The 14,553-nt window shown below is 41.0% G+C and overlaps 1 protein-coding gene across 33 annotated transcripts in view; it reads right to left on the minus strand.

Moving 5' to 3' along the window:
- MAP2 (microtubule associated protein 2) overlaps positions 1-14,553 on the minus strand; it is a 256,717-nt gene that overhangs the window by 24,953 nt on the left and 217,211 nt on the right. For 13 of the 33 annotated variants that reach the window (XM_045851902.1, XM_045851953.1, XM_045851923.1 and 10 more), the window contains 5 exons: positions 9,283-9,528; positions 3,856-7,542; positions 3,440-3,646; positions 3,133-3,267; positions 175-236 (listed from right to left, as the gene is read on the minus strand). In XM_045851902.1, coding sequence (XP_045707858.1) covers positions 175-236; positions 3,133-3,267; positions 3,440-3,646; positions 3,856-7,542; positions 9,283-9,528 — 4,337 coding nt within the window. Of the gene's footprint in view, positions 1-174; positions 237-3,132; positions 3,268-3,439; positions 3,647-3,855; positions 7,543-9,282; positions 9,529-12,100; positions 12,112-14,553 lie in introns of those variants that run through there. The other 20 variants (XM_045852070.1, XM_045852061.1, XM_045852051.1 and 17 more) reach the window with 9 other exon arrangements.

Below are 14,553 nucleotides of genomic sequence, written 5' to 3' on the forward strand. Positions count from 1 at the left end.
GCCTTAAGATATGCCCAAACGCCACTGAGAATCATTCTGGGTGAGTGATTGACTTAAAACGACATTTAAGAGTAAACAGCCAAAGTCTAAATTATATCTAAAGTTATTAAAACGTTGCCACTAATAGCAAAGGGAACTTCAAGTGAAGAACATGGAAAAAGTTATTTTACTCACGGAGACTTTGTCCTTTGCCGGTTTAAATACACTGGGAACCTGATATGACTCACCACCTGCTGCTGTGAAAAAGAGAAGACACAAACAACCCAAAACTTAGTGGCTAAAAACCACATACATGCATTTTTCAACACCCTCTGGATACTCAGTTGTGTCAACAGACTAGTGCAATACAGAATTTTGCTTATTTTGAGACTCAAATTCAGTAACCTAAAGAAACCTGAATAACAACAACATTATAGCATGTGGCTCCCACTGTAGGGTGTGCTGATTAATACAGCCCAGGGTTTACCAAAGCACAGGTAAGCACACCAAATAATTTTTGATTGCTTACCAATGTACCTATAAATTACTATTACAGGAGGATAGATCCTTAAGAACAGAAGTCACCGAATAGCAACCTGAATGCTGTGGAATTTAAGGAAATATGGACTGATTGGCTTCTAGGGCCGTTATGATATAAAAGACTTCATGAAGATTCCCAAACCCTCCTGCTGTCCCCACTGGCATGCCTAAAAATACTTCCACATTTTATTATATTCCAAAGTGCGTTGGTCAGCCAACCCCTTTTCTTTCTGCACCCTTTCATTTCACAAATATGAATGACACACTCGTTTGATGTGAAACATATCACATGAGAAGAGAAGGGGAGAAAAAAATAGCTTGTCAAAGAGAGAAAACATGAGAGGAACTTCAAATTCAGTAATATACAACATGTTCTACACATGAACTTATCTATGAAATTATTACCACATCTGTTACTGTTGTTTCTCTTGCTACTCTTTTATGCTTCTGGTTTCAATTTTAAACACCATTATCTCAAGCGTTTTTTTTCCTGTCGATGACTTACCTGACTTGACTTAAATATCGCTCATGATTGAAAACAACCCTTGGTGCTTTGGAAAACTACCCACATTTAAAAGTCGTGCTGAGACAATGACAGACACAAGCTTGTGTGTTCACTTCCTCTGTAATTATTTCGTGAAAGAGAAAACCTCAGGGGGAAATCTACTTATCCTTATAAGCACTTTGAGTGAGTTTCAAAAAAGGGTTCTTGTGCCATCTGCAGCTCTCACACAAAAATAATACTGTCTACAATATGCTACATGCTATTTAGGATTGGCTAGTAAGATTATTCACAGATTCTGGAACTGATTTTTTTTTTTTTGAAGAAAGAAGTGCAAATGATGCCTCCTTACTATTCTATAATATGTCTCAAATTTCTGTGACATAGAGTTTGCTTCAAGTCAGTGGCGCCCTGTTTGGTGTATGCTGTCTGCCTGAGTATCTTAACCTTTGAATAGCATAAGGAAAGATACTCATTAGGCCCAAGATCTTAACGTTCCTTTAATGATTGAATTCAAAAGGTGATTTCCTCTCAGTGTGGGAAAGTGAACACGAATGACATGTAGGTACTTCACCAAACCAGTGGACACTTCCTCTGAGATTCCACAGTCCTGCTACAGTCTCTCATCCTGTCAGATAGGGTGTAGAGTTTTTATGCCCAAACCAAGGGTTTCTGTCTTTCCAAGCATCTGTCTAACCAGAAAAAAATTCCACGTTTAATGAAATGGAGCAAAATAAGATGTGATCTAAGATTTAGAGAATGCATGTTAATCGCTAACTATTAAGTAGAGGAATTCCTCATCCCGACTCGTCATCATCAGGGTTTGAGCATAATCGTAAGCCTTCCACTTTCAAATACCACCCCAGAGACTAGTTGTTGAAGAACAGCGTGTGACAGGATTACGATATAAAGAACATAAATACAAAATACTTGAGATTATTAGTGGCTACCATAAAACCATCAATTACCTTGATTTTCTTTTTCTTACAAAGGTTAATGCTGCTCTCAACATTTAAAACCATCTGAATGTTTATAAAAAGGCACTCCTAATGTGTAATGGGTAGAAAAATATTCTTTTCTGATTTAGCAATCTGATGTCTTATTTTGTAGACCACAAGTATGCCACTTAACAAATGTGAAAATATATTGTAAATTAAGAATACCCCACTATAATTATACATTTAAATAAATACGTAGCACTAAAATTTAAGAACAGATTTTGCGTTGTAGGTATTTGTAGGGTTTTTTTATGACTTACATGTTTTTCTATTCATTTAATACACTTTTTCAACAATAAGTATATTTGAAGAAGATAAAACAATAATAAGAAGTAAAATAGGAATATATCTAAGTTCTAAGAAATTCAATGGAGGAAAGTCTTTCATCTTTGAATTTTGAACACTGAGTTATATAGGAAAATTGAGCAGTTTGGATCCAACACATGTAAGAAAATTCCAGTGACAAAATGACAGCTGAGAGATATCACACAGCAAGCCTTTAGAATTTTGGGTCTAAGAAATAAAATCTGATGAGATTACCAGATCACTTCATTTCCCCTTTTCTTCCTCTTTCATCCAAAGCAAAGTAATCCTGCGACCACTAACTTTACCCCAGATTGGCTTTTCATTTTCAATCTTGAAATCACTCCGCATTTTTGGTGGTTTTCAGTAAGCTCATCAACAGCAGTAACAGATTTGGCAGTAACAGTGTAGAAAAGAGCACAAATACGGATGGGCTTAAGCATGAGGGAGATAAATAAGCAAAATAATGAGAATGCGTACCACGGTCATAGTCATCGCCATCGCCTAACCCCACACACAGAGTGAAAATAGGAGTCCCCAGAATGTGACACTAGAGCACAATGCCAAGATACAATCACTGTTAAGTCTGAGCATGACAAAGAAACAGATGGTCATGACCTCTTCTGCAAGGAGGGAGAAAAAAAAAGAGTAATGGTACAAGACACTTAATAGCAAAATTGTTCATGACTACTACGATTCTTGGAAGAAAAACAAAATGGAGAAGCTGCTACGGGAATGAGATTAAAAAAAAACAAACGAACAGAAACATGTCCATGTTTGCCAGCCACATTGCAGAACTGAACAAGTCACCTGTCGTTTTCCGCTTAACGCAGGAGAGATGAGTTGGTCTAGTGTATTTGATAGCAGGTTTTAAAATGAATTTCCTGGAGGGAGAGTGGGCCTGAACTTCTGTTTTTTTAGCAAGTTCAGCCTTCTTATAAACTGCTATGGATAAGAAAACACAAAAAAAGCACACCATCAGGAAAAAAAGAAACACTTGGAGCACAACCGAACACAATTTCATCAATAGTTACCACTGTTAGGCAGTTTCTTCCATACAAAGAGTAATAATGAGTTACTTCAAAGACATTTTGAAAGAAGTGATTGTGAAATGAACCTTTTTTCCTTCTCACTTCATCTCTGGAGACTGTGCTAGGTTCCTTTTTAGCTATTTTTCTTTCAGGAGTGGAAATTCTGCCTCTCCCGGTTTTAAAAGGCTTTTCTTTTCTATGTTTCTCGAGAGATGATCTCCGAGCTTCCTTGTCAGCTTTCTCCTCTTTAGGAATAGTTTCTAACTGCTCTGTCATGATGCTCCGATCATCATCTGCGGATCAAAGCAAACCATGACAAGAACAACACAAAAAACATTAGTGACAAATGCACAGAGTCCTGCACCCGTTTAACAAAATGCAAAATAAAGAGACAAGAGGGGGTTATTTAAAAAATGTTTAAAATGAACAACAACAACAAAAAAATTCTGCTAGGTTACTGGATTTTATTCGGGAGCAGAAAATTTAAAAAAATAATGCACACCTTGAGTGTCCACCCAGAGACTGTCAGCATCCATGATGGAGTCGTCGATGGTGGTCTCGTCTTTGTAATCATCGTAGGTTTCTGTCTTATATTCTGAGAGCGCGACCTCTTCTCTCTCGGGGGAAGCCGGAGCTTCTGGGGAGCCGTCCTTGGGTTCTGCCTGGGCTTCCGCTGCCTCTTCTAGTTCGAGCTCTTCTTCAGCATGAGGGGACGGTCTCCTCTCCACCTCAGGCTGCTCCAGGGCTGCAAAACGCACGCTGTGGGAGCCCGACTCCCCTTCGTCGGTCGTGGTTTGCACCACAGTGATGAAGTCATCCTCAATGGTCACAACAGACTCAATCACCCCTTTGTGTTCACTGGGGCAGGTCTCCACAAATTCCTCCCTGGCACCCGGGATGCCCAGGTCACTAATCTGAAGGGTGTCTGAGCGAAAAAGCAGTTTATCGTATTCTCCCCGGGCTTCTATCTCTTCTTCCTCACTCTGAGCTTCTGCCGGTTCAGCCCCGATGGCTTCAGGCGAGGGCTCTGTGACCTCAGAGGGCGTGATGGATATGCCTGGGGTCTCCTTGCTTTCCTCTTTGGGCGGCGGCATAAATGCCAGCTGGTCATCTGCTCTCTCCTCCAGGGCTAAATCAGCGTCTGAAACAGCAGATGCACAAGGTATTTCCACGGACAACTTGATGGCAATCTCGTCCTGAATTAGAGAAGATTCTGGGGATGTTTCCTTCTTGCCCTCATCTGGCTTCAAGGACTCCATGGTCAGGCTCTCATGCTCACCGCTGGACTCGTAGGACTCTTCTTTGTCTACAGCCTCCTGGTGCACCAAGTCAGGCTTGGCCACCTTCTCCTTGACTTCCGTCTCACCGGCTTTGGCGCCTTCTTTCAGGTGGCCCGGCTCAATACCCAGAAACACATCTGCCTCCTGAGGCGCTGAGGGTGTAGCCTCAAATTTAAGCTCTGTTGCCTTTCCAGCATCTATGTTTAGCCCTGAGGCCATCTGTCCAAACTCACTGACTTTAATATCTAATTGAACCTGGTCAGCTTTCTTTGCTGCAGAATCCAGTTCTGATTCAGCTTTTTTGGATTGCTCTACTTCAGCTACCTCTGGCACTGAACTGAGACCTTTCTCTGCTTTCTCGGCCATGACAGATGATGCATCTTTTGATACGGTCAGTTCTTCGGTCAAAGCATGCTCGTAGGTTACTCCTAATCCAAACGTTTCAACCTTAAGACCAGCCGCTTCTGTTTCCTTTGCATGTTCTTTTGAATCAGTATGTTCTTCACTCTTTTCTGGTACAGTATCCAGTTTGTCACTAGCTTTCCTCTCCTGATCAAAGTCCCTACCCAGCGCTGATTGCGGGGATGCTTCCTTTTCGGCACTGAACTCATCTTTGACTCTTCCAGCAGCTGCCAATTTTACTTCAATCAATGAAAGATCTGTGGCCAAATCTCTTCGTAGTTTATCATCACTGCCTTCATAAAAGGAACCACTCTCTCCTGAGAGATTCTCACTGTCTTGAACGGGTGATGGGAGTGGGACCGTGTATTTATTGAACACGCAATAGCCCAGGTCTTCGAGCTGACTGTCCGTTTTAACAAAGACGTGGTTTTCATCAGTGACAGGGGGTAAGGCAGTACTACTTCCTTCAGTGACAGTCTCTGATGGGACAGATTTCCTCCTGGCAACCTCAGCATCTGCACTCACGGAAGCTAGTCTTGATCTTGTGCCTGCCAGATCTAGCATCTCAGGCAGGTCAGGGGCCATGACAGTACCATTTTTGTAATAATCTTTGGCTAGGAATGGCGATTCACACAATGTCTCGGCTTGAGTGTTTCCCTCTCTGGTAGCTTTTTCTCCTTCTGCCTGTTCTTCCTCCTCTTTGCTTTCTATTGGGAAGCAAGGGGCTTTCTCCAGTGCAGGGGTAGTGGCTGGAAGGTAATCATCCCCTTCATCCATACTTCCACTAGTGTTGGTTAGAATGTCAGAAGCCAGAGGAGAAAGATCGTGCCCCCGACCAAAGTTAAATCCAAGAGCTATGGAATCCAGGCAAGACATGGGTAAATTGATTGACATGCTCCTCTGTTCTATTGCAGACCGACCACCAAGTCCTAAACTCCTGCTTAGTGTCAGATCATCCTTATTCTTACTGTGGAGGTCCCTTTTCTCCCCATACACTTTTGGATCAATAGTGAACATTCTTTCTTGAGGAGAACTGGGTTCCTCCGGCAAATCAGGTGGGTAACTCTTTGCAAGAGAGCTATACCCTGCTTCTTGTGCTGGAGCACCGGGCTGTGATTCTCTACCTGCCTGAAGTCCCTTGTCACCATTTTTATACATGGGAGATATGGTATCAAAAGACTCCTGGGCACTCTCTCTCGTGTCACTCAGTTCATAGTAATCACTGCCAGGCTGGACGCTTTTTGTCACTTCTTCTTTCAAGGCGGACGTTTCAAAGTACTTGGACATTCCTGACTTATCTTCATAAAACGGCACATCCAGCTCAGCTAAGGTTGCGGCCCCAACTCCTTCTGCCTTATTGTCAGCACATTTTTCTTCAAACAGGTCTTCAATAGCATCCTTCTCACTCAGCACAGCTGGTTTGTGCACGGCTTCCTCCAGTGTTTTAGAAGTCACAGCTGAATGTGCACTGTCTCGCTCCAAACATTCAGGGAACAAATCCTGTTGGAATGCATCTGTGGACAGCTGTTGGCCTCTCCGTTCTTCTTCTGAGAGCGTGTACTCTGGGGAGGGCTGAGTCACGCCTGTTTCTTTATCTGCCAGCTTGGGGGGTTCGCTCTCTTTCAGCAGGGTTTCTTTGTCGGGAATGCTTATTATTTCTTCAAGCTTTAGCTGAGGCTCCTTTTCAGTAACTGAAGGTTCCTGCCCACCAAAGGCGGACACCTCTCCTTTCTGCACACTTTCTTGCTCTATTGCCCCCTTTTCCTCTCCTAAAACTTTCTCAGGGACACATTCTTCCACAACAGCAAAGTGGGCATCCTCTGCCATTTTGCAAGGTTTATCCTTATGGGGCTCTTCAACTTTAGAAAGGTCTTTGGCAGTCACTGGGCTGCTGGTTTCCTCCACGGACTTTTTGTCATCTGGCTGTAACAGGGCGGGGGCAAGAGGTGATGCTTCCGCAACTATGTCGTTCCTCATGACATCTACAGGGAGAGTGAAGCTTCCGCCCTGGAAAGGACTCGGCATGGGAGAATCAAACTGTTTCCCTTCCCATTTTGGGATATCCTCAAACACATCTTTTTTCTTCATGGGTGTCAGGGGGCCAGGAGATATCGGAGCAGCTAAGCCCCACTCATCCTTTTTTGTTTCCAGTGGCATTTCGATGAACCAGTCCTTCTGCTCCTTTGGAGCTGGGGTTTCTGCGAGGAGGCCGATACCGGGCACGGCCGGGCCCAGCTCTGCCTTCTGCTGCGCGTCGTCCAGGCCGGCACCGGGAGTGTGCCCAAACAGGGCGAGAGGGGCTCTTCCTTCTTCTGTGCCTTGTCTGTCCTTGTTATCAGGGGACGTTTCAGTTGTCTCAGGTGGAGAAACTAAGGAGGCATGTTTAAGGTCTTCACCAGGCTGACTCTGCTTCTCTGACTCCTTTTCTTTCTTGTCGAATGGCTCAGCTAAAGAGGGAGTCAGTTCCTGTTGATCATGGAACTCCATCTTCGAGGCTGTAAGTAAACCTGAAGTAATTGGGTTGATTTAAAAAAAAGTAACAGGCAAGTGCTTTCAGGCAGTAAGCTTAAAATTATGTTTTGAAATGACAAATGAATGGCAGGGTAAAAAGAAAAAAATGTGGAACATGCAAGCATGCTACCCATTTTAAAATCAATATGAAAATGTCAGGGTTGAGATATATGTGTACTGTTGCTAAAACAAGCTCCCATTGCGAATTAATGCCTACAGAAATTGTAGTAAGAGTATATTTTGAATATCCTTTTTCTTTTGTTTGTTTGTTTAGTCTCTTCTAAACAGTATGTGATACATATTGTAGTAGAAAAATTCATATGCCTTCCTCAGATAACAAATATGAATTAAGGATATTGAATGTTTAATATCAGGGTACAAAATAATATATATATGTACATGTTAAGACTAAATATGGAAAAGGATTGATTTCTACTGAACATTTTCATTTGTTTTCTTATTTAAAACTGAATTGGTAGGCCATGAGCCAAAGGCCAATTAATTTATAAGAAGAGTTAACAGTTTCAATTATCTTGATCAACAAATACCAGGGCCAATTTGGGGGGCATTGAAAAATTACTGAACTAATTTTTTAGAAGTCACTGAGATTAAACCTCAGGAATATAAATAAATATTTGCTACTGGATTTATATGATATGGCCTAAGAATTGACAAGTCAATTTCTACCATGTATTCCAAATTCTTAATTCCTAATCATTACTTTGTGTGATAAATGTAGGAAAAACTGAATTATAATGTTAGTACTAGGAAGTGATGTTATCAAATTTTAAAGAGAGTCAACTATACAGTATCTTTCTCTCCTTGGTCATGACCTCATTTCCTGAAACACAACCAACTGGCGAAGCATTCACCAGTATTGACTTTAGACATATGTCACAGAAATTAAATGACTCTTTTTTGATTTTTGCTTGTTCGCCAGTCAAAAAAACCTCAGAGTCTTACTCATGTTTAATGGTCAAAGGTATTTCACTGTGCTCACTAGGGCTAAATGTAATTATCTGGAAAAGATTTGGGAAAAATAATAAAATTCAGTCATCTCTCGAAGAGCAGCAAGTGTATGGATCATCATTCCCTTATATACTTGTGTGTGCTGTTGGAACTATAGAAAAGAAATACTTTATGAACTTCTAATAAAGGTTAGATGAATGAAAACTCAAGAGATATGAGGATGATCAAAAGGGCTGGCTGCCACGGGAAGGAAATGATATGAGAAGCATTAGCAGGAGCTTTTAAGGAAACCAAAGTAGTCTTCACTGAAGCGTAACAAATACAGCGTATTGCGGTTGCAAAGAAAAAAGGTTCTACCATTTAAGCCTCCATGTGCCAAAATCCAACTCCACAATTTGAAATAAAAGCATATGAATTGCTGTCACCAAAAATAAAAATAAAAATATACATGTATTAGCAATGTGACTGGCAAACATTTGAGATGGGGGGTGGGGTGGGCGGTACAAAAAGCTCACATAGCATCATCAGCCTGGCTGCGAAGCATATTGTATCATGGCAAAGTAAAATCAGAACCCAGCTGCAGCCGTGGAAATCCAAGCTGCCACACAGCACCTGCGCAAGCACACTCTCTGCTCAGGAAACCTAAATCAAGTGCTCTTGGGACCATAAGACTCAGTGATGCGATAGCACTGGAAAGGCATGAGGTTGGTAAGCTGCTGGAGAGATCATTTGCAATGAAACACATGCAATTCCTAAGACAGACACACCTTCCCTGGCAGAGGAAGGGGTTTGTATTTCTGGAGACACCTCCGTGACCTCTTTTGCATTTTTCTCCTGCGGGGCCCTTGCTGGGGCACTCTCTTCGGAAACTATCTGGGCCTCCATACTAGATTCCACTTGGCCCTCCCTGGAGCCCTTGGCTTGCTCTGAGACCTTGGCAGGCCCACACTCTTTCCCAGGAAGGGCGGCAGGTTTCTCTTCCTCCGCCATTGGACCCTCTAGCGTTTCTTCTTCTTGGGGATGAAAAAGATGATGACATCATGACCACAGAACAATGCACACCACAACAGAAATATCATTCAAGAAACATTTTCAGCTCCATGATATTGACCTTAGGAGAACCTCTTTTTCCATTTGGATGAGCAAATTAATATTCTAATGCAAGTGCATTAGTTTTTACTTGGAAAATTAGGTATAATCTGCTAATAATGATGCCATTTAAAGTCTCGTTAACAGGTTATTTATTTTAAGACTTGAGAGCTGAAATGGTTTTATTGCTCTATTATCACTTAGTGGAAATGGCCATACATTGCACACATGTGAGAAGCTTGTTGGAAGTAAGAGATGATGCTGCCAGATAACAGATGGTTGTAAAAAGACAGATGCATTGATGCACTGGGGGGAAAAAAACCTTTACATTTGTTAGACATGTGCTGTTTTATCCAATGCAAGAAGTCACTATATATGAATTTCTGATTACTTTATTTAAAACATGCAAACTTTGCTAAAGAACTCAGGGAATAAAAAAGCTTGGTCTCAAAATAAAATCCAATCGATTACTTTTACAGCTTTACCATGAAGTCTACCAAATATTTAAAATATAATTCATTTAGTGTTTCTGCGGTGAAGGGCTGCCTAACTCAGCTCATTTTATCTTCACTGTATTGCATGATATTAGAGAATACAGAAACTTTCAGAGAGTAAGCAAATATTTTGAAAAACAAGGCTCAGGTACAATTTCAGCTATTTAGAAAAGCCTACCTCTGGGACCCAACTCTTGTCATATCATTAAAACCCCTGAAATGTCAGTGAGGCAGTGCATGTGTGGTTCTCTTTAACACTGGACAAGAAAGAAAATGTCCATGCTGTCTACAGAGTCTTGTTTCTGCCATTCAAAAAAAAAAAAAAAACAACAAAAACCAAAAAAACCCATAAAACCACCAAGGAATGATAACTGAGTGGCAGCCAAACTGCCAAAATATTTTCCCCAAAGATGCATATCACATGCAAACATGTTAATAATTAAAATGTAAGACCAAACTAATGAAGGCCATGAATTATGCTGATTCTACACGTCAAACGCCAGTAAAATAAATTTGATTTTATCAATTAAGAAATTAGAGGAATTAGATAAAAGCTGTTTGTCTTTTGCAAATGAAAGATTGTTATAAAGTTCCTCTAAAACAATTACACATGGTTTAAATGGCCCTGTGAGAATGGATGGAAAAGAAATTTTCTTTTCTGAGAAATATTAAAACCTTTGGAATTGGCGTGGGGAGAGAATCACTTCATCTGTTTCCGCACACTTAGTACTCAGGCATTTTCATTTTTGTAATTTAGTTATGTAAGTAACATTTTATAAATTCTAATTCTAATTTATTAAGGCAATTTTTTATAGTGCCATAGATTAAGAGATTTTGATTACAGCTAAGAGACTTATGGCTGCTTTACTTATGTCACCCTGTTGGATAAAGCCTAATCAAGTTAATTTACATGTTTTCCAAATTCATGTAACTTTTTAGCCTTCCCTTTTGTCATTTTGCATAAATCATGTTTGTTTCCACTACACCTGTTCCTTATTCAAGAATTCACGTCTTTTTCTTGTTTTAAGTTCACACTATGAGAAGAACTTAATTTCACTCCATATAGGTTGTATTTCTCTTTCAGAGTGTCTCAGTCATTGGTGCTCTTTGTTTTCCAAAAGACCCTGGAAGAAGTTCATTATCATGAACATGGGCAGATTATTCCCCATTGTCTCAGAACTACTTAACCGTACATTAAGAAATGTCCCATACAAAACGAATTCTTCACTTAAGCAAGTTATTTTTGCCTAGGTGAAAATAATCTCTTTAGCTCTAACTTTTTTCCTTTACAAAACTACCTAGTTAGAATGAGAAACACTGCAGCTCACTGCTCATCACAGCCTATCATAAACTAGGGCCTCCTATCTTCATAAGGCTGGAACGCCAAAGGGATCCTTCCTTTCCCTTAGCCCAGTTCTACTGATCTGAACCCAGATTTGGTCACCTGGAAGAGCCTCTATAGTTTCTGTGGATAAAAAAAAATGATTTGGACAAATACATTTATTCCATAACATTTATTCTGCCCTAAACAGAACTTTTTCTCTTAAAAAGCTCTGATGGCACTGAAAAGGTAACTAATTCCACTTATGTCTGGTCCTAGTGCTATGTATGCAAGGAAGAACAATTATATTCAGGGTCATCTTCTTTTGTTTGGATATGAGAATACATTCTTCCCTGACTGATTTATTTGCAAGGAGCAGAAAGGAGTCACACTTTAACTCGACTTTTTTTTGGATCCTCCCTTTCTACCTCCCTTTTCTGGCTTCCTTTTCAGAAGTAATAATACAGAAAAAGGAAGTTCTCGCATGCGTCAAATAATGCTTCTTTTATAAAAATTGCTGAGGCATTTGGATGGATATAAGCTATATAGGGACTTCACATTCATATGGAAAAAACAGGCTCCTGCCCTCCCACCACACATATGAAGGCACACTTAGTATGATGCATGGGGTCAAAGCTGCAGGCTGGGAGCAGGGGCAAAAGGGGACCATGCTCGGTTCACCTTTCTCCTGGCCTAAGTGGGCCTCTGCACTCTGCGCTGGGGCACTGGGGAGCACACTAGAGGTAGTCCATTGTGAGCTGAACAAAGGATGCTCATAGTACTCCTCATCGGAATTGGAAGGGTCATCATCAGGCACAGACACCGAGATGGAGGGGGCTAGGAGTCTACGCCTCTTCCCGCTGGTGGCAGGTTCGTGGCTGGGGAACCTGTGTAGAGGACCCACTTGATCCTGAGCCCCTTCATCTACAAACAGACACACAGGAAGAAACTGCAGGGAGAACTGGACAAGACAGACACAAGATCAGACAGACAGACAACACCTGCACAAGGACACAAAGGGCCACAGAAGCAGCACAGCAAAATGCAGCAGAATTAGCAAGACCAAGCTGATGGAGGATGGGAGACACTGAATGTTTCATGCTTCGGTAGCCACTGAATTTAAACAATCCCTTAAGTAATTTTGTCATTGATCTAATGAATCAAATGCACTGACGCTCCTAGTGCATAACAGATGTTATCTACACACTTCCCTCACACAAGTCAGAATAACCATGGAAACATTGGCATGGAAATGAAGTATTACAAAACAGATGCATCCTCTGGAAGAAGTTCTTTTAAGTGGATTGATTCCTCTTGTGCTTACATCAATATACTTGTAAGTTTAAAAAAAAACTGGAGGTTGTTAAGATCTGATGCCTGTATGATTGGGGGGAATATCCTGTTTGAAGCACAACCTTAAATATCTAGGATGCTCACATAGTTATTAGCATTTTGGTTAATTTAATTTTTAGTTAATGATTTTAATTGAAAAGTAATTGTTAAAAAATGTGCTATTTTTTTTTCCTGCTTTGCTAAGAGACGTGCAGTTGGCAAAACTCCCTCTTTGATTGCTAAGTCCCAGGGGAGTCCTCTGCAACATGGGTTCTCATTTGCATGTCTGTGAGAGTACATGGTTTTTAGAAAGTCCCTCGTATTATAAACTGGTTTTCGTGTGTTTTGCTTCTCTTCTGAAAGCTCCACAGAAACACAATTAGCTGAGAATTTCTGCAGAGTTGACTTCCGATTCATCAAGCCTTTATTTGGCACAGTTTTTACTTGTACTGCTGGCTCTTGGCCGTTCTTCTATTTCAACACCCTCACTGCATATTTCTCATTGAAAAGCTAAAGGAACTGCTCCCATTCCTGTCCTCTCCTGTGTCTTGGCTTAGAAACAGCATTATTTAAATAGACTTCCTTAGACACATAAGTGTAGATTAATTAGCCTGTTTCACATTTGGGTTCCTGTATATTTTCATGAGCTTCAAGGACGATGATGATGAGCACTGTGTGGCTCTGAGGTGCAGCAGACACTACATCTCAGACCTGGGTGTCAGGCTACCAAGTTTGCTAACGACTATTATTTACTGACCTAGAGGGTAAGTTTAAAAAGTTTCATAATTCTCAATAACAACAAACTCTGTATACTTTCTATTGCTAAATTTAAGCAGACAGGATTAGAGCATTAATTTGAAAATGCACTATATTTTTAAGGCAGTAACTTATTTTCAGCCACCAAGGGCCGGCAACTAGAAATAAGTCTGAAATCATAAGGATACCAAAATAACATTTGGTAGCGAGAATACTTTTAATTTTTTGAGCACACTATTGACTGGTGGTGCCGTGGAAGTTGTTTCTGGGTGGGGGCTCAGAACTTTCTCATCCATGATGCTTATTATATCATGGGAGGGCAGAAGCCTAAAATTGTATCTGATATTCTTAGTTGAACGCGGCACGATTTGTCAGCCGAGCAGATAACTGGCTCTAATCTGGCCTACCACCCTGGCTGAATCAGAAGGCCTGGGCCTGTCACGTGTCCCAGCCATTCACATTCCTCCAGTGACTCTCCAAGGCTGTAATAAGTTACCTCTAAAACTTCCAAAAGTTTCACCAGATGGTCAGGACGACAAACAAACAGAAATGGCATAGTCACCTCTCTGCTTCGCAGCGTTTGTTTTCTGGGGAGTAGAGCAGACTGCAGAGTAAAATGGAAGAACTTCAAGCTGAGCCTGGTAGTTTAAAGGCACTACTCCTTGGACTGGTTCAAACCTTTTGAAGATGCTGACCTCCCTTTCTTATTGCTGTTGCTCTTTTTGAAAGTGCCAAAATGTGAAAACAACCCAGTCTTGCTTTAGCTCTCTCACATTTCAAAAAAACAGCATTTTCTTTCTAAAAACTTTGTAGTCAGAGAACAACAAAAGCAACAATAACTTTAAGGGCTGCAGTGGAAAAAGTAGCTTCTCTGTAGTAGTTGTCTAGAACCAAGCTGGGCAACTCCAAAAGGAATGCCTGGCAAAGTCCAGCCCTCTGCTGGTACTATGAGCTGTATGCACTCCAAGTCTCTGTTCAGGACCCGTGAGCCTGAAGTCCATCTACTTTCAAGTCCTAGAGAGGTGCCGGGGACGTAATATGTAGAG

Source organism: Phyllostomus hastatus, unplaced genomic scaffold, assembly GCF_019186645.2.
Source record: "Phyllostomus hastatus isolate PE091 unplaced genomic scaffold, TTU_PhHast_1.1 phas_contig_137, whole genome shotgun sequence".
NCBI lineage: Eukaryota > Metazoa > Chordata > Mammalia > Chiroptera > Phyllostomidae > Phyllostomus > Phyllostomus hastatus.